This window comes from Drosophila santomea, chromosome 3R (genome assembly GCF_016746245.2).
Source record: "Drosophila santomea strain STO CAGO 1482 chromosome 3R, Prin_Dsan_1.1, whole genome shotgun sequence".
Lineage (NCBI taxonomy): Eukaryota > Metazoa > Arthropoda > Insecta > Diptera > Drosophilidae > Drosophila > Drosophila santomea.
In genome coordinates, this window is record NC_053019.2 from 18,328,616 (window position 1) to 18,349,035 (window position 20,420).

The 20,420-nt window shown below is 41.8% G+C and overlaps 2 protein-coding genes across 4 annotated transcripts in view; one reads left to right on the forward strand and one right to left on the reverse strand.

Moving 5' to 3' along the window:
• LOC120451708 (hemicentin-2) overlaps positions 1-20,420 on the reverse strand; it is a 64,211-nt gene that overhangs the window by 34,643 nt on the left and 9,148 nt on the right. The window contains exon 2 of the mRNA XM_039635609.1: positions 1,950-2,679. Coding sequence (XP_039491543.1) covers positions 1,950-2,070 — 121 coding nt within the window. The 5' untranslated portion in view covers positions 2,071-2,679. The remainder of the gene's footprint in view (positions 1-1,949; positions 2,680-20,420) is intronic.
• LOC120451709 lies at positions 17,798-19,205 on the forward strand. 3 transcript variants are annotated; one of them, XM_039635611.2, is made up of 3 exons: positions 17,798-17,929; positions 17,992-18,006; positions 18,067-19,205. In XM_039635611.2, exons 1-3 carry the CDS (start codon positions 17,919-17,921, stop codon positions 19,007-19,009), a joined length of 969 nt encoding a protein of 322 aa, XP_039491545.1. In that variant the 5' UTR covers positions 17,798-17,918; the 3' UTR covers positions 19,010-19,205. The 3 variants fall into 3 exon arrangements, with proteins under 3 accessions (XP_039491545.1, XP_039491544.1, XP_039491546.1); XM_039635612.2 differs by having other exon boundaries at positions 17,907-17,929; positions 17,995-18,006; XM_039635610.1 differs by having other exon boundaries at positions 17,862-18,006.

Here is a 20,420-nt window from a genome sequence, read left to right on the forward strand (position 1 = left end):
AGAAATTCTAATATTAGCGTAGTTGGCCAATAGTTGGTAGTTGTGCATGGAATTTTGCAGAAGCTCTTAATGGCTTCACTAGCTTACCTCCCCATTCCCCATTTACCGCCCCAATTGGGTTATTTTGTACCATTTTTTCTTCGCCTGCACCGTTGCCTGATCATTTACAATTCAACATTTTGCAGCACCAGTGAATTATGCTTTTCAGCTGGCCTTTTCCACACTTTTCCCGCTGCTCGTTTTCCACGGCTTCCGGGCACTCGCGGTCTATGGCCCATTTGTGTGTTTTGAGGCCCTGGGGCGACGGCAGTAAGTACGCTAATAGCTTCTTATGACAGCAATGGGGCAAAATCATGCGAAAATTCAATTGCATGGCTCCCCCTTCTTCGCCTAATAACCAGAAATAATAAACATTGCACGTTTCTACTAATTGATTACATATGAATATACGATTGGTCACATAGTCCAGATAGAACTTGTGCTAAACAATGAAAAATATAGTCGAAATAAGTTTTTGTCTACTGCATTTTGGTATCAAACTAGAAAACCGATTAAGATTGCACAAAAACTAAAAGGACTCTAAATCAAAAAGGTTTATTTATGAATATAAAGCCAATCTGTGGACGTTTTGGCGTTTGCTTTTCGCACAGAAACAACAAAAAACACCGTGGATGAATGAAAATAAATCCAATAAATTTTAAACGCAGCCAATAAGGCCAATCAGCAGCTTTTACTAATTGATTTCGAACGCTCCAACTGTTGCTGCACCGAATTGACTCAGTTAGAAAATAAATTCAGCTCAAAAAACTCTTTTGCCGTACAAAACCAATCGGGAGGGAATCCAATTTATATGAAAATTCCAAAATAAATCGTTTGTTGTGTTTTTTTTTTTTGCCACTGTCTCGATTGTCTTTCATTAAAATATGCTGCATGGTTCATCAATGATTGCAAAATGCGAGGCAATCACAGTTCCTGTCACATCGCGTTCACAACGGAACTGTAAGCGTTGATGGACCGACGCTTCAACTTAACAGGAGCTATTTTTTTTTTTTTTTGGGAAAAACCCAGATAAGTGAGTTGACTTGTTTTGACATTGAGTGGCAAAAAAGGCCCAACAATTGAAACAAATTAAGGGTTGATGGGGTGCGAGTGGACTGAATGTACTGTAGTCGGCGTGTTAACAAAACCACTTTATGCAGTTCATTGAAATTACCCCCCTTATTCCATTTATTCCATTTATTCCATTTTTTACTGCTCCTCCAGAGCAATTAACACGCATACACACCCAGTCAGGCCAACAAATATCATAATTGTTGGCGCTGGCAGCTGAAGAGCCAGAAAACAACGACGATGGCAACAGAGCCGGCGATTGTAAATTCGAAAAATTGCACAAGGTGAGCCCGATGGATGCGAAAGGACGAGGAGCGAAGGACGACGCGGGAGAACATCTGTTTCAGCCATCCACTCATTCATTTTTAATGTATGCAACTGCAATCGAGCCGCCTCCGGCTGAAAAGCAAATGTCAAGCAGCCACTCGTCGCTGCACTGAGAAACTAGTTGCAAATCTACTCCTATTGATTTCAAAGATTTATTAAGTCTAAAAAAACAAAACATAAAACCCAGGTGTAAATTTATATATACTGTATTGCAAATATTACAATTCATTGTTCGCATTGATTGTAGCATTGTATTTTGATTTATCGTATACAAAGGTAAGGATCTTAAATTATAAAACATTATACACCATTTTAGTTTCAACCATGAAAGAAAGACTGTGTTATTCAGTGTACCCCTCGTCTAACAGCCTTGTTTTTGACATTGCGCAGGAAGCCAAGGAAATTGTCAAGGATATTGGGTCATTGAAACAGTAATTGCTTATGCCCCGATTAGCGTGAATGTAGAGAAACATCGCGTGGATCTGAGGAGAGAGAGTATGAGGGACACTTACCGATTGTGAGGCAGAGGATGGCACCGAGGAGCAGCTGGGTGAGCTGGGCGCCCTGCAGGAGCCGCGTTCTCGTTTCGAGTGTTTGCATTTTGGATCGACTGCGACTTTTCCAGGAGCGCATCCCCTCCCGCGAGGGAGCGAGAGCGATAATGTTCAGTTACGCGGAAATAGTGCACAGTTTGGTACTTTCACTGGCCTTTACTGGTACTTTCCAGCGGGGGATCCGTGGTGGACTGTGGTCGGTGGAGCTGCAGCTCCAGCTGAGACTGGCGAACGCATTTAACACCTCTTGCAAAAATGCAAAACTGCCAACACGGCGTATACGCAACGAGTGCAAACGTTTGGGATTTTCTCGGGGTAGCAACTTTTTGCGAATGTTCACAATTTTACTTTCGAGTGACTTCGCTCACAGTTTGTCAAATATTAGTTTTCCTCGTTTATTGTTCGCCGCGCGGTTTGAACTATGTTTTTATGGCCAACTTTATTGCCCCACAATCGCGCTGCTGTTCATAATTTGTTTAATATTTCTTTGGGTCTCGGTCTCGGTTCCTCGTTGCTTCTTCAACAGTGATTTCCTCTACTCGGACCATCAATAACCATTGGCTGTGGGCCATGTTCACTAATTTCAGAACAGCAACATCTGTCCTGACTCTGGGGCTAAGTCCCACTGCCCTTTTGATTCAGATTGGATTTTGGTCGTTTTCGGATTTTGTTTGTTTAGCGCATTTATCTGAAATGAAACAAAAGGCAATCGGGGTTTTTAATGTTCCGTTAATAGAGAATCGATTTATTTTAGACTGCTAAATGCCAAGTGATTTACTGTTGGTCCTTTGTGCAGGATGTGTGTTTGCAGGGCCAGAGGGCCCACACACACACACACACACACACACACACACACACAAGCGCGCACGGGTGTGTGGCAAGTATTGTTATTGTAGATAATTGCTTTTGGCCGGCTCGGTTCGGAATTCGTGTTTAGTTTAGCGCTCAATTAATTATCTCAAGTTTCGCCATTTGCCAGCTTAGTTTGCCGAGAATTGGCCTCGGGCCACATGGCCACGCAATTTGTATTCAATGCGCCAAATTGCTCCACTCGAGCATCTCGAACAGTTGTCAATTAATTTGGTTTCCCCCCTTTTACAAAGTTCCTCAACTAGTAGGAAATTCATTTAAATTAGCTGTTCGCTCGCTCGAGGGAGACACAGCCACCATTTAAACATGGAAGCTATAATATTGCATTGCATATTTTCCATTTCTACATTTGCACATACAATGTTTCGCAGAATGCAAATATACAAGCCTTAGGATCTAATCTGGTTCCCAGATTAGATAGCTAAGTAACTTCTGTATTCTGTATTCTGTTTTACTGTTCTTTCCACGACTTCAGTTTGACTTACTTAATAATAAGAAAAACTAATTTTAAGTCCATTCTGCCTCCCTGGTGGTGCTGTTCAACTTCTGGTCGCTTTAAGAACTCCACTCAGCTGAAAACTATCGCCAATACTTCACTGGGATTTACTCGGGTAATTTTTCATAGAATTTTTCGTGTCGGCAACAGCTGGCGCCGCCAAAGTGGCACACGACTGACGCTCTCTGGGGCGCTCGCAAAATGCAAAAGGCGAAACGAAAAAAAAAAGACAAACACAAATTTATCTTCATAATTTTCCACACGTTACTGGCAACTCATCTGCATAAGCACGCACACTCACTCGCAGTGGCACATGTGATGTATGCAACGCTGCAAAATGTCACCGAAAGTGAAAGGCGGAGGCAGTAATGCTGAAAGTACACTCCAAGCCCCATTTTGCCCCCCCCCCCCCGCCGAATGTAGGCCACTGGCGGCAGAATGTTGACTTTAACGTTGTCGGCGCAAGTGAAATTTATGCAACTGACGGCCACTCAGGGGAGAGGGAAAACTGGCGGAAAATAGGGGCTTTTCATCTAGGCAGCCGACTTTAAAGGTTTTCCAGGGTCATATGTTTTTCTTTTTTTTCGGGTAAGCCCTTGGCTACAAGATTTATGGGGGGACGGCCCACGCTGCGGGCACCGTAATTAAAAAGTTAGTCTAAACAATTCTCTAATTAAATATTATTCGTCTGAATCGAGAATCCAAAGGAGGAAACTCTTTTGCTTTAGCCGGCGTGTGAATATTAATGACTTGACGTTTCGGTTCAACTTTGCGAGTGAGGAACTTGGCCGCAAATGTTGCTCAATTTCGGTCGAGGGTTTCCCTTTCCGCTGGTGTTGCAAAAACGAAACGCAATTAAAACGCCGCCTCTTGCGGAGTTCTGAACCCTTTAATGGCTTAATGACGAAACCACGAAGTACATAGTTCAGAGGCCAAATTGAGCAGCACTTACTTATTCCGAGCGAATGGAGTCCAATGCTCAACATCTGCCCTAGACTTAACTTCGCAGCGAGCGAAAGTGGAAAAGGGGATGTGGTGTGGTAATTGAAATTAAATGGCATTTGAAAGTTTATTTGGCTGGCAGTTTGTCATCTCATTAGCCCATTGATCGATTCAAGTTTGTAGTTACTGCAATTGGCGCCATCCAATTTAAGTTGGAGCAGCATTCATAGTCTCTCTTCAGCGACTAACTATATACCAAGTAAATTCGCCACAGCCAACAGCAGAAACCTACATCATTCTTTGCGCTACTCCATTTATTTCCGAGTCCCGGGGGAAATTTATCTAAATGTTGTTTCAAAACTTTAGCTTCAGCTTCTGCTCTCTCTTTCAGCCCTTTGTTTTCGTCCCCCTCTGGCTGGCACTTTTTTCGCACTCTCTCAAATTCAGTTTTACCGAAGCAGCTCTGCGCTTGCGGCCCTTCCCCCAAAAAACTTGTCACAACTAAAGACATTACACAACAGATTACGTATACGCCGGGTGGGCGATGAAACAAGAGGTGATTGGGCACAGTTCCCATTAAAGTGTGCCTCCTCCTAGTTGCTAGCAGATTTACAGCAGCAAATTTTTATGTTATTGCCTAGCGTGTGTGCGTAGCTTAGAATGTGTGTGTGTGGGAGGGTGTAGACTATACTCCACTCCCTCCACTGCTGATTTAATGTCTGTGGCCCCCAGCAGGCGTCGTCCCTTTCATTTTCTGAGATGTTTATCCTTACATCTATAAAAACACATTCTGCGCACAGCCTTACACTCATGTGCCCCACTGTCCAATGCCCCAGCACTGATGTAGTCTAGTCAAAATAGTTGTCCCGACTCCACATATTCATACATATGTATGTATGTATTTTCGTTTTCCTGGCTGTCTGTCGTCCTGTCAACGCGTCTGAGTGGAGCTCCACTTCTCCGCTGTGATGTTGCTTTTAAAAGCTTAGGCTGGCAAACACTATTCCACATTCTTAATGAGTGCTGGCTTGGTTGCTTGACGCTCCTCTTCGAAAACTACCGATTTTGTTTGCCATTGTCGGAGAAAAACATGGTTAGAACTCAGAAAGGAACCCAAGATGTTGGCCTTACATGTGGCTCTACACTTAGTTCAAGTTGTAACTGGTAACAAATATTTTTACTTTACAGGAAAAATAAAGTAGTCACAGCTGCTATTTGAAAATAGAGTAATTTCCTTTCTTTGTGCAAGAGCTCTGTGTTCATTGTTTAACGATACGTCATCGAATTAGTTATTAGATTGCCTTAAAAGAATTAAATGAATTACTTATATATGTATCTAGGTTTCTTTCTCAGTTAGACTCAATTGCTATGCCATGTTTGATAAATATCTTAACTTTTGTTATGCGTAGTATTGTTCATAAAACTAACTCATTTCAACTTTATTAGTAATAAATCTTCGCTGGATATCTTTCTTTTGTTCTGCCACAACTTAAGTATTGATTAAAAGGCAGAGAAGTATTCCAACAAGGCAATGGCAGAGGTACGAGCGGACTTTTTATGTGCCTTTATCCACACAACCAGCATTTTCGACCACCGAAAGTCATTTTTGTTTTGTTTTGCAGCCAAAACAGTATCTGAAGGGTCACTCAAGCACATACAACCGGCACGGCGGGAAACGGAAACTATTACGACGGGCAGCGAAAAGTCTATAAAAGCAAATGCTGCCTTCGCCAACGCCTTGAGATCCCTTCCCCGAATGAAAAGCTAGTTCGGAGCACGGAAGGCAGAAAATAAAGTCGACTATAAAAATCACAGGTTTATATACATTTTTTTTTAGGGCGGCCAGTTGCCGGCATCGTTATTTTCGTTGCTGCAGTGCTTGTTCTATATCAGAGCAGAGTTCAAAGTTGTTTTTGGAAGCACCTAAGTCCGCTTCAAACAGCGATTGACTGGATGCCTTTCCGAAAAAAACTTCCTGTTTCTGAACAGGAACAACAGCCGAGGAGCTCCCAACGATTACGTCAGCCAAGAGTTTAGCATCTTGTCACTGGAAAGTTAATCAGGAAAAGTGGCAAAACCAGTTTCTGGCTTAATCTTCAATTGAAACTTTGCACACTTCCCAAATAAGCCAAACGATCGAAGGGAATAAACAAAATTATAACTATGGCAAAGCGAAAAGTTCGAAAATGCCTCACCATTTTTAGCTAACAGTTCCAAAGGTCCTGGTTCGTGGCATCTTAAATGGGTAGCCATAAATCAGTTTTTACACACACCACCACGACTGCCATAAACTTTGATCTGTTAATAAATTGACTGCACTTAATCATCGCAGGTGGGCAGAAAGTTTCGAGATGTAAACTTCTACGTAAGTTGAAAAAATATCTGCCTCATTTATTCATATGCCAATCTGAGCGAAACTCAAGCACGCAGTCGGCACTGCGAGTTATTACTGCCAACTTGGTAAAAATTAAAGTGATTGCTCATACGCCACGTTCGCATCGATTTATATGGTCTCCCAGCTTCATGGACACCAAGGCCCAAACGCAATTAACGCACACCATCAAAAGTCACTTAGCGAAGTGTGTGGGTGATAGCTAATCTCCTTATCGCCCAAACTGCCCCTGTACGTCCGCTCTAAATGGTAAACCCAGTTGCATGCCAGGTTGCATTCCGGGCACATTGCGTAAACTAATCAATGCAAGTGCATTTGTTCTTGGCGGCTGCATTAAACTAAGCGCCAGTTTTTAGCCGCCTGCATATTACTGCATATTACTTTGCTCATTTGTGCGCTTAGTCTGTTCTCTGTGCACTGGCATTTTGGCCAGGTTTGTACAGATGCAACTAAGCTTTATTTGCCTGTTTACCCTGGCACGGCAAATAGAGATCAAGTCAACTGCAGCACAATGGCAGTGGCAGTTCCAATAGCTCGTTAAGCCAATACCAACGACAATGTGTGCTGATGCAGCAAGTTTTCGCATTAATAAATCTTTTGTTTGCTAATAAATTTCTAAACAGCAGACCTTCTCACTACCGCTCAGCTCAGTTCGCAGTATGTTTATTTATACGTTCGCCTTGCATCCTTGCAACTTTTGCTTCCGTCACCTGGTACAGTAAGCTCCAATATTATGTCAAATTTAAGTTGAAGGCTTTAACGCACAACATATAATCAGTCAATTCACCTCCGTGTATATGAGAGAATTGGACTATCTATCCGTAGGGCCTCTGGAGTCTCTAATTGCCATATGTGAGAGCAACAGGGGATATTTCCATGCAAATCAACCCAGAAAGGCACTTCAAGGCAATATCCACAGGGGCGGCAAAAAGTTCAATCAAGTAAATGGTTCGTCAACCAAATTGCGGCGGCAAAGGTAAATCACAACACACGCAAGCCCTTTTGGGGTGGGAATTGCGGTCCATCTAAATAACTACGTTTGTCCTTGACCTCTGATGGAGGACATTATTCAGCACAAGCCTTGGAAAAAAAGCTTCGAAAAAAACTGGGGTAATCTGAGGTATCTGTAATAAAAGTGAGTGCAAAAGTGTGTCTGGCTTGTGAAATATTTTTTATGCGCTTACCTCTCCTAATTACATATGTTTGTTATTCGGGTGTGTATACTACATACGAGTACATTGGATGTTACAATTACTCATATCAACAAGAGAATTGTATTTCCAAATTGTAATTTTATTAACGACCTATTTAATTTGTTTTTAAAAATATAATATATAAAATATATATTTTATAAGTAGACCCCTGCAATTCTCTTAGTTTATACTATACCTCTTTTTATTTATATTCATATTTATATATAGATACCAAATCTCCATCAAATTGCAAATGCTTGGGTAATATTGATTCGATCAACTTTCGTTAAGAGAATGAATCAAATCAATTGACCAGCCAGGGGCCAAAGCAAAACCCAAGCGAAATTTGCGTCAATTTAGTCTACGTAAATTTGTGCGTTTCTATTTGCGTATGCATATTTGCACAGATGTATCTTCATGGTCTCAAAGTGGGTTTGGTCATTGTGTGTGCCTAGTCACACATATATTTTTGAATATTTTATGACACAACCGAGCGCGTTGTCATTGCTTTTTAGCCCTTGTCACCGAACCCCAACCCCTTCGCTACCTAACCCTTCCCAACAAGTTTGGGGCACTTTGTTGTAGAAATAAAAGTTTAGCTTTTCCCACGTGCGCCTGCCGACTCTTTTTTCCGCGTCCCAGCTGTCAACTCTTTACACAAATTATTAAAACATTTTCCCACGAGTGTCAACACTTTCGGCGGTCGTCATTTTGGGGTGTCGCCGCATAGAAAAGGGGCGTGGCAAGTTGGAAGCGTTGCGTGGTATGGGTGGTTATGGGTGTGTTATGGGTGGTATGGAAGTCTCAACTGGCAGCACCGCAATGAGCCCTCTTTAATATTTAAGTCGAGTTGAAAAATGCAGAAGACAAAGGGATAAGGCGCAAAGTTCAACCGTTTCGCGGTTAAGTGTGACAATATTTTATGGCGAGTGTTAAGGCTGCTCCAGGGGTGGATAAATCTCTTCCGCCAATGGAATGTACATATATAGCCCGGATTAACCGGGGAGAGTGCAATAAATGTTAAAGACAACCTACTGCCCAAAAAGTGGCAGTGTAGAGGGAAGTTCGTGTGTATTTAGGTCGCTCCTGAGGGCAGACGGCTTCATTAAGATAAACCAATAGCTGCTAAATTGTTAACATTAGGCATACATAATGAATTACGTCGCTGGGGCTCCTGAAAAATTGAAGTGAGCTACCCACGAAAAGGGGATATGCGATGGGAGCACAAGGTCCTGGCACCCGGTTATCTATGAGCTCGGAGGCGCATTTGTGCGCGATCCTTGTCTGCTGTTTAGTCATTCGTTTCGCCTGTTAACAATTTCCTTCTAACAGACAGGCGACAGCAGCGAGGACTTAGGCATTTCACTCAGCTGCACCTTTTCGCCTGTTCCGGTGAAGTGAAGGTTGAGTGGGGATGACTGGCAGATTACCGGGAATTCATAATTTAATGCCAACTTACACGACACTTGCCGTCATTTCGCATCGTTTAGCTCAATTTTCGAAGCGCTTGCACAAACAGGTTCTTTATGAATTTGTCTCAGTTTATCGGAGCCCAAATAACTAAGATGGCTTCCTAATTTGTCTAATCTTGAATATGGCTTTTGCTTAGGCGTAAATATTAAATATTTTAATATTTAATAGTAAATTTAAATTTATATTTAAAGTAAATTTAAATATTTCATATGATTGTTTATATGATGGTTTCTTAAGTCACATTTTCTAAGGATAAACTAAATTTTTAAATATGTATTTTCATTATTATGTATGTTTATTAAATGTTTGCCGTTACTCAGTTACTGGAAGTGCAAACGCGTAATTTCAATAACAATATACAAAAAAATTTACATTTTTCCATAAATGTAAAATAAAAAATTATAAAATACTAAAACATTTGGCGAACTAGTAAACTTAACTGTTTTGAGTGGCTTTGTTGGTGTAAGAGTGGGCGTGGCAATATTTCGCAACTTGGGCTGCGTCTATGTCTCTGGAATCTGCGTGCTTATTCTCAACTATTTAGTATGTTTTTCAACGAGTCTAAAACCACTATTGCTATCAATTAATAATATTAAGGAAGCAATTGAAATGAATTTCTTGCCAAGGTGGGGAGTCACCTTCTCGAAAAGAGAAGCCCTTTAGTAATCCGACGGAAGTGACAGCGGCAGAATGGGTTGCATCCTCAATTTCTTGCGGTGTAAGCGTCTTGGGCTTCGACTTGTTTTGTTGTCGTATGTTCATTTGCAGTTTTCGGTTTCCCTTGTCTGGGCTGCCTTCAACTTTGCCTCCTTGTGGCCTCCAGAGGTCATGTGCTGCCTCCCCCTTTCCCCCCTGCTTTCACTTTGTCTCCGCTTAGACAATTTGTGGGGTTCTGGCCCCTGGCATCCACTTTTCCATCCGCTTTCCCACCGCTCCTTCCCGGACCTCATCCGTTTTTCCTTTGGCCAGGCTGCTCTGGTGTTTTGTTGCCTGACTTTTTACATAATTTTGTCGCTCGACTGGCTTTGTCCTCCTCTTTTGCCTGCTGGCCTTCACCTCCGCCTGGGTGCCTACTTTTCCTCTTTCCCAGCCCCAAAACCCACTGTCATCCTGTTTGTGTTATCCTATGTGTTATTTTCATTGTTGTTGGCGGCATTCTGTGAATTCGTTGCGGCCATTTCAGCTTGTAATTCACTTAAAACCGCACACAATGACAAAATGTAGCATTTGTTTCAGCCCCAACATGCCAGCGAGCCAAAAAGCAGAGCCTTTAAATTATGTTATTAAATTTTGTTTACCGAAGAATTCGTATACCCTATCCCCTGCCATGTCGCAAATCCTGAGGCGTCCCCGGCATAGTTCAGTCCTATTTTAATTAAAGCCAAGTTTCCAGTAAGTCCCCGACCTAATCGAATTGGCAAGTTGAATGGGTATGGTATGGCTTGTCGGAACTGCCACGCCCGCTGAGACGCTAATACCTTAATCCACCCTGAAATCCCGAGCACGCGTTCCGGTGGCGATGATTTCGCTTGATTGCTTCGATTGTTCGCAATTTGCCGCGGCTTCTCGTGACTAAGTGGTCCTGAAAACTTGAAAAGCGACTAGGCTGTGATGGAATGAAATGGTGGAAAACATGGAAATGGTGGCAGCTCACTCACGACGCGGCTTAACTTTAATTGGCGAGGGACGCGAGACTAAAAATTGTCTCATTTTTGCGCGACATGAAAGCGTCACATTATTTAATATAAAACTTGCTCCGCCTGCCTTGGGAACAATGCCTGTGCGCTGAGTATAGAACGGAGAATGGCGAATGGCGAATGGAGAACCGCGAATGGCTTGGAAACGAGGCTCAGGGCGCTATTAAATATTGACGCGCCACACAAAGGCGGCTAAATGCCACAAAAGAACTCATAATGGCGACTTTGTGCCACTCTAATGCCATTTTATGTGCTTTATTAAGGACCAGAAATGTATAGGTGTCGCGCGGGGACTGAAGATTCGGGGAGACTATTTTAGGCGATTTCCCAAGTTGTACAACATCAAACGCAAATTTGTGTCAGGTGAAGCATTAAAATTGCCAATTACCGCACAATACCAACTCATTTGCCCACAAAGACGGCATTACTTTCGTCCAAAAAAGCAGCACTGAACTGGGCTCAGGAAATCTTAATTAGGATTAGGCAAACTAGTTATTTCACTTATGTGGAAAGTCGGCTTAATCATAGTCGAGTGGCAAATAAGTGTATATTTCCGAAGAAGCGAAACCATAAAGGACATTAGCAGTATTTTCAAAAAGTCCTCAATTTAATTAGGAAAACTATTTCAATAATTCGGTATATGAATTGTATCAGATGCATGTGCTTAATGAATCAGCCTGAGAACATTTTAGGAAAGTCGAAATTTCACAAGTCTCAAATATTTTAGAACTAAAACCGAAAAAAAATGGACCATAAAACAGGGGGTCCCCAGCCTCGAATAGCGTCGAGAAAAGCCAACTTTATGACTCACTCTAACCCCAAGCCCCAATTCTCATTCAACACCTCGACCTCAACTCAACCCCGAAGAAAGTTTCTCGGCGACCCCAACATCAGCATCCTGGCGCTGGAGTATAGATACGGATGTATGGACATTATGGTGCGTACGGTCAATTTATTGCGTTCCCGCTTTAACTGCTCATGCATGGCTGCACATTAAAAAGCAGATTTAATTAACTTTGGCCAAACTTTTATTAATATTGAACGCGTTTATGGTGGGAGGGCACATCTGACGGGCCCCACCATTCGGCACCCGGCATCCGATAGGAAAAATGAAAAAGGAAAAGGGCGATAAACGGCGCTAAGCAAGTTTAAGCCGTAATAATAAAAAGTAGCGCACAAGAAAATAAATAAATAAAAGACACACCATCATCACGCATTACGTACACAATTTACTTTATTGCATAAACTGATTATAGTTTTAATGCCGCACAGGGCGAGACTGGGTGAACTCGGTCACAGGCCCCGCAAAGAGGGGAATCCCCCCCCCAGGGGGCGGATACGTTCGACATTCAGTCTGGCGGGCAGGAAAACTTTAATATCCTGACGTTATTATCATTATTAAACTGTGAATGGCATAATAAACGAACCGGGTAGCCGCAGTGACTCGCGCACAGCGCGCATTTCCAAGTTTTCTCAACTACAATGGAAGGTTGCGTTAAAAAGTGCAGAGAATCTTAAGAAATATGGCACTTGGCAGTTTCCGGAGACTCCATAGTTTAAGCTTATTATTTCATACCATTACCTATATGTCAAATATATTTATGAAACACACAATTGCACAGTACCTTGAAAATAAATTTAAGGAAAGTATTTAAAAAAATTGTTTATATGTTACTCGTAGAATTAAAGAGTATATTAGATTCATTCAAAAGTAATAGGTTAAAGAAAGCGGTTTTGACCCTATAAAGTACATATTTCTTAATCAAAACCAAAACAGACACTCTTGAAAAATTTTAAAATATTTTTTCATTTTATTATTTTTTTTCCCCAATTTCTACCGATATTTCAGAAAAATGTTGAAATTTCTCGTTCGCACTTTCACTACGTGAGTAAAGGTTATCTCAGCTATAGAGTTCTCTCTTATTAAATTTGGTATCTATATTTATTTATTTGATTGGAAAATATTCCACAATTCACAGGGAAATAACGAATTGGAAATATAACATAAATTTACTGATTTACAGCAAACCAATACTGTCTTTACTAAAATGTCTTTAGACCTTAAAGAATATTTCACTAAACATTAAGTGTGGCGGCAGAATGTTGTGTTTACCGTCGACACTCGACTAAAGTGCACCAGCTCAGGGCCCAAAGACAATACGCCTCATATCGATGTGCGGCTTGAAGTTATGGCCGCGTAATAATCTATTGAGTTGCGTTTTATTGCCAGCCAAGGCAGTGCGGCTGCGGAGTCGTAAGCACTTCCATGGCCCTGAGCTGCACTTAAGATCCACATGCAGTGCATTAAGAGCCCCAATGGCATTCGCTTAATGGGGATTGGATGTGTGTGGGGGGGGGGGATTGGTGTGGAGAATGCTAGGCCAGGCGAATGGAAGCGGAAAACTGTTGCTAATTTTGAGTGTCTGACGGGATTGAAAAGTCTGAGCTGGCAGCAGCGGTGGCAGCTCTCGGACACATTCCTTCGGCATTGATTTCGCTTCGCAGCTTATTTCGTTCAGAGAACATGTGGGGCGGTCACTAATTAGTCGTTAATGATGCATTTCCCCAGATTGCATGTCTCGATTATTTCGTTTCACTTCGTTTGGCTTGGGCCATCCACCAGAGCACGCACATACTTTCCAAGTTAATCTTGTATCTGAAATCCCGGCAGACACGCAATATTGAAGCCCTGCGGTAAGTCAACAGCAAGCGTGGATAAAATCTTCTTACTCACGTCATGAGTCGGAGTTTTCCCGTTCAGTGAAATCTTTATCCTTATTTACCTGTAAGGAGATAACAACAGCGTGGTGGGAGGTGAAAAATTTGTACTTGGCATTTCAATTTACTTTGCATATAATTATTATTGTATTACGCATACGCCCATGTGGCACACACTCACTCCGACATTGAGAATTATTCTTGCGTGCATAATACAACTTTTCCAACTTTAGCCACCGGATTTCCTTGTGAGTACACAGGGAAAAAATTTGCATAAATCCAGGACAAATATTTGCATTGCTCAGCTTCCCTCTCCCCATTTTTTTCCAGCACTTAAGCCATTAATTTGCATTCATAACATATATTACCTGATATTGGTTTTAGCCTTCTGCCAAAAATATATACCTTGAATCATTAGAATCTTCAGTTGCGCTGCGTTTGAATTGTTTAATTTAAGGGAGATCAAGTACCTCGTGTGATTGCCATCGAAAATTTTAAATTAAAAATACATTTATCCGTGGAAAAACTCATCAATTCGTTGCAAATTTATTGCCCATCATCTGTGTATATTCAGAATGAGACTTCCCGCCTGACGTCCTGAATTGACATCTGGACTTAATCATTAATTTGCTTCGTTAATGTGAAAGCAAACAATGTGAAAATAGCGCGAAGTCATTATATTTTACATTGTAATTAAAATTATGCCACTCCATACACAAGAATTCTCCATAATGCTTATGCAGGACTCAATTTGTTGTTACTTAATTACAAGAAATAACACCGCGGGCCATTTCATGTGCAAACAAAGCACAATTAAAATCATTAAAATGTACAATGTCAATGGGGTTTTTCACTAAAATCACTGGCACTTATTAATGCAGCACCAAATTGATATCTTGCCGTCACTCACTTGGAAATTAGGCCCATTTCCTGCCCATTCCATTTTGAAGATTTAATTGTGCTGCCGGTATCTTATCGCAGAATCTATGCTCCTGTACGTGAAACTCATTCGGTGCTCAGTGAACACTGAGCTAATTGATTACAACAAATTCAATTCGCGTTTAATTAAATTAAAATTTTGATTTTATCGCAACTTTGGCCCGCAGCATATGTTTATACCCTGGGGGCAGTAGTAGATTTTAAATGGAAATTTAAATGACATTCCAGCCAGAACGAAAGGGAAACTGCTGCCTGTTAGCAATTAGACCACCTAATTAATGATCAGCTAGGCCGCAAGTACGTGCTTCACTAAAATTTGTGTGCTGCTAACGCATTAATTAAAGTTTCATAAGAGGCAAGCAGAAAATGCGAGAAAAGAAGGCCAAACAAGGACGGCTTTTTAAATATTTATTCCAGTCATTTGTACTGTGGAAGAGAGCCCGAGACCTGGAGACAGAAATTGCCTTCAGCACACAAATTGCATTTGCGTGTCAACCGCAGTGCGCAAAAGGGGGCGGGAATGTCCTGGAGGCGCCTCAAAGTTTAAATGCGACTGTGTGAGTGAGTGAGTGAGTGAGTCAGTGAGTCTCTGGAACATTCGAAGCGTGCGTAAGTCGGCAACATGTAAACGCGTATTAATTAAGCCAAAACAAAGCGCTGCCGCTCAAGAACCAGACGAAATGCGAAGACGACGATGTCGGCGGCGACAAGGACATGCAAAAGGAGTGGCACGTGGGCGGCGGTGGCTATGGCAGGGGGTGGCAAATTGTCCTGCGAGTCAAGAGCTCACTCGCTGCCCTCTCCCCCATGTCAAGGACTCAATGTGTCCGTAGGAAATGGAAATGCTCTTAAAATACGCCAGACGTGGTACATTTAATTTATATTTTTTGTGTGTGTGCGGCTTTCTTTGACTGATTCTTTTGATTCCAGTTGTACATTCTAATTACAAGCACCTCACACATAACTCGCCTATCTCGCTGTACTTAACAGGCGTTTCATTTAAATAGTCCCTTAATAAACAACACAACGCCAGGTGAACAGCTCTCGAAGTTATCGGGCTGCAGACGACACCTCTCCGCCATTGTCACACCTGTCACCACCAAGTGGTCCGAGCTGCCACAAATGCCAGTTCCCGCTTTAAGCGATCCTGGCTGGAATAAACTTCAAATCGAAAACTACAACAAACAGTAAGGGAAACTAGGTACACGGTTTAGAAATAACATTTTTGGATTATGCTGTTTGTTTGTCAAAAAAAAATAACTCACTGTGGAAAGCCATTTACGTAGTGGCAATGTAAGAATATGTATTTACTTTTCTAAAAACATTGTAACGGGTGTTTTTTTTAGAGGTAAAGAACTTTAAGTTGGCATTACTGTTCAAGATGGCGACCGATTTAACAGCTGTCAAGTGATTTATTCTCAGTTTGGTTTGGCAATTCGTCATGCGTGCTTACAAAATCCAACTCGTGCAAGAATTGAAACCAAACGATCATCAAGCAAGGCGTAGATTCGTCGAATGGGCCCAAAACGAGATTGCTGTTGTTCCCGATTTTTCATAAGCCTCCAAGATCTTGTGATTTAACACCGCTAGACTACTTTTTGTGGGGCTATGTAAAGTCATTGGTCTATGCGGATAAGCCACAAACGCTAAACCATTTGGAAGACAACATTCGCCGTGTTATTGCCGATATACGGCCAAATATTGGAAAAAGTCATTGCAAATTGGACGTCCAGATTGGACTACATCCGAGCCAGCCGTGGCGGTCATATGCCAGAAATCATATTTAAAATGTAATGCCACAAGATTATCTTTCATGTCAATAAAATTCATGTCAATCGAATAATCCATCGTTGTTTTATTGCAATTTAAAGTTCTATACCTCTAAAAAAAACACCCTATATAATCAGTTTATATTCTTGCGGCGGATATATTGAATTAAGTCATTTGCCAGTCTCTTGTTTAAATTTATAATTTATGCTAGATTTTACAGTCAACGATTTTCGGCTTAGAACATTTAAAAGCGCGTGATAGATATTCGTGCTCACTTTAATGCCAATTTGTGTTAATTTCGAAACGAAACTTGGTTAACTACCACTTGAGGCGGCCAGCTGCCACTTCATCGGTCATTATGGTCAGCCATAAACAAATGGGAAAACAAAGTGGCAGCTACCTGCCACCATTCAATGGCCACGACGCCATTTTACACACCTACTTTTCGCACAAATTGCACATTGGGCGCCACGAAAGTTGCGACGCCAAGAAAAAGCAACCGGAAAGGCAGGCTGAGCGAAGAAAGCGAAGGGAAACAAAGGAAAGAGCAAAAGAAAATCTTTCATTATCATGTCACGTCAATCGAAAAGAATCTAATGACTGCACATGATTTCTATCTCAAATAGGTTGGTCGGGAGTCTAGGCAAGGGACAGACACCCACACACATGCCCACAGAAGTGGTTGAAAAGTTTGCGGGCTAACGATTATTATGCATTAGCCATGCTTAAACGGTTAAATCAACTGTAAATCCCTCTGCCCACAATAAGGTCGTTGGGGGGCAGCCTTGGATGGGCGGTCAGCTGCACAAGTCAAGTGTGAACTGTGTGTGTGGATGAGTGTGATTTGATAAATCACTGCGATATATGAGGCTCGAGGTATCTGAAACCGAGATACCATGGCGGACACGCTTTCCAGTTGATTAGGAAGTGCGGCTCAAACTTACTTTTTTGATGACTTTAGGTTTTGGATAGATTAAGTTCTCAATTTTAATACCTGTTACTCGTATTTTATTTTATTATTATTCTCCTTTTTCAACTGATATCCCAAAAAATTTTGAAATTTCTCGTTTGCACTTCCGCTAGCTGAGTAACGGGTATCAGATAGTCGAGGTTTTTGAAAGGGAACGAACATAACAGGCTTTTTAAAATCTGTTAAGTTTACCTCCTAATATTTAAATCTTTAGGTTTTGGATAGATTAAGTTCTCAATTTTAATACCTGTTACTCGTATTTTATTTTATTATTATTCTCCTTTTTCAACTGATATCCCAAAAAATTTTGAAATTTCTCGTTTGCACTTCCGCTAGCTGAGTAACGGGTATCAGATAGTCGAGGTTTTTGAAAGGGAACGAACATAACAGGCTTTTTAAAATCAGTTAAGTTTACCTCCTAATATTTAAATCTATATAGTTTCTAAATTTTAGGAGTTTATAGTTTAATGATGTACAAGTTAGTACCAAAACTACAATACTTATTATTGCTAATATAAATATGTCCGCATTCATTTACAGCAGCAGACCCACGACGTAGGTATCGATAGTAAGTACTGCAGATCGAAGTAAATTAATCTTTTCCTTTTTGAGCAGTATTAGCCTTGAGGAAGCAGTTCAATATATTTATCAGTATCCTCTGCTTCCGACTCCACTGATTGATTATGGATTTATCCACAATCTGGTTTGCAAGAAACCTCGGGATGTCAGTGTACCATTGATCCTAGAAATTGAGTCGGAATTCAAGTCCAAGGATAGTGCTCCTGAGAAGCCAAAGAAGGTGCCCAGGCTGTCATACCATTCCCGATCGAGTTCTATGAGTGAAGATGAACCGGAACCGGAAGTGCAAATTAAATACCGATGGAACTCGCCGCGGCTGATGATTCTCTGCGAAGATGGAGACATCAATTGCGCTGTGCACTATCTGGTTGAGTCCCTACACGATCCTTTTGCCTGCAATGCGGTGGCCACTCTTTTCTTGCAGGAATCCATTCTGGAGGAGTTCGTGGATCGAATGGAGGATCGCATGGAACCGTTGAGCGCGGTTATCTCTGAGCATCCGGTTTATGTAAAGACACTGGAGCGACTTAATCAGTTACAGGCGGAAACAATAGTGGGAAATCCTAAGACGGTTCCTGGTAATGCTAGTCCCCTGCTGGTTTACGACCTGACCCATCGTTACTTGGCCGATGGACCCACTGGTGTCATAACCCTGCACACCTTTCGCACCATGAAGGATGTCGTTGAGCTGCAGGCTAAGGAGCCACTTACTTTTACCTCCGTCTGCATTTGGAACGAAAAACTGGCAGCCGCCTACGAACTGGTGGCCCGATTCAGTCCGCTGATCTTTACGATTAATTGTTACTACGTAAATCTAAACGAAATCAGCCTGCCCTTCATTTGCAACTTTAACTCCGCAAAGATCATCGACGGCTACCACTACGAGTCGTTGACCTTTCAGGGAAAGCGCAAAGTGGTTGTCCATCCCGTTGGCACCATCTGGGCAAAGTTGTACCGCGACTCACTCGTCCGGTACTGATCTCTCCCATTGGGGAATTTAAATTATTAGTGATTGATATTGATATGGGGGCACTGACTAATTGACTTTCTGGTTGGGCAACTAAATCATCTATTTAATTGCTTCCAAACGTTTTACGGGGAAACTTAACAGGCCTTTGCCCGAGCATGAAATGAGTAACTGTAGTGCGATATTAAAAATTCTTTCTACGAAATAATTCACCCAACGTGCCAATAATTTCAAAAAATTAACTTTGCCCATTGGTTCCCGCTCTCCACAAGAGCAGAACAAAGGCAACAAAGGCGGTTCGTGTTGGCAACAAAATGTTGAGGCTTTCAGGTGAGTGGGTGGTGGTTGGGTGGTTGAATGGAGGGAGGAATTTCGAAAATGCCATAATTACTCCACTTGCCCGATGCTCAGGGACGGTGGTGAAGCGGGGCGACTGGGCGGACATATTAGTGGCACATTTTGGCTTGTTGGTTGGCCAAATAATACGGCAATGACGCTGGCAAACGGGGGATGGGCAGCTTTATAATGTACTTCCGTTTGCTTTCATTCACATGGCAGTGGAATATCAAAATATTTGACATTTGCATAAATAACACCGGCAACGACGCAGATCCCGGGCAAGTTGAAAGGCAAATAAGGCACGAATTTTTCGCCCAGCCCCCCAAACCACACACACACACATATCATGCCTGGAATTGGGCAAATTTAAAAAACCCGGACATGGAAGCGGAGCGAAATATGCAGCGCAGGCAGCGAAAACAAAACCGTGGAATTTCTGCCCACCAGCGCGGGGAGTCCTGGCCACGGACTCCGGCGGAGGGTGGGTCTCGTGGCTATGGGCAAATAAGATTTGCTTGGAATCCAACAGAATTCGGTTCTGGCCCGCTGTGTGGTATAGTATAGCATGTCGACAGGCAGGGGCCGCTCACTAAATAAACAAATTCATAAACAAACAAGTGCGAAAATATGAGACTTTACTTAGTCCGATACCCTGATGGAGCCATTCAAACCAATTGTGTAATATAGGCAGACTAAATATGAAAAACGACCGGGCAATCTTAACATGGAAAAAATGTTAACTATAAAATATATGTATTTTGAAATGAGAAAATATAAACCAAATGTAAACAGCTAGTGTTATATACAATTTGCTCTACATATATAAAGAAAAGAGCATACAATTTTAATGCAACACACATTTGTTATTAATTCACCGCAGTTTCCAGTTTCCAACTACCTCATGTAAGGGCATATCAAAAAACATCGAAAAAAAAATGAAATTGGGAAAACCCCCAGCGCGAAATGAAGTTTATTTATCCAGCGAATGGGCAAAAATTAGAAGCGGCTGCATGCAAATTGGCAATTAGGAAATCCTTTATTTTATGATTTTTTTGCCAGAGTGCCGATTTCATTTTCTTCATGT

Bases quoted from the DNA above. Each gene is read 5' to 3' on its own strand.
- LOC120451709 (XM_039635610.1), top strand. From the start codon at position 17,972: ATGTCCGCATTCATTTACAGCAGCAGACCCACGAC. The intron at 18,007-18,066 runs GTAGGTATCGAT...CTTTTTGAGCAG, and splicing joins TACAGCAGCAGACCCACGAC to TATTAGCCTTGAGGAAGCAG.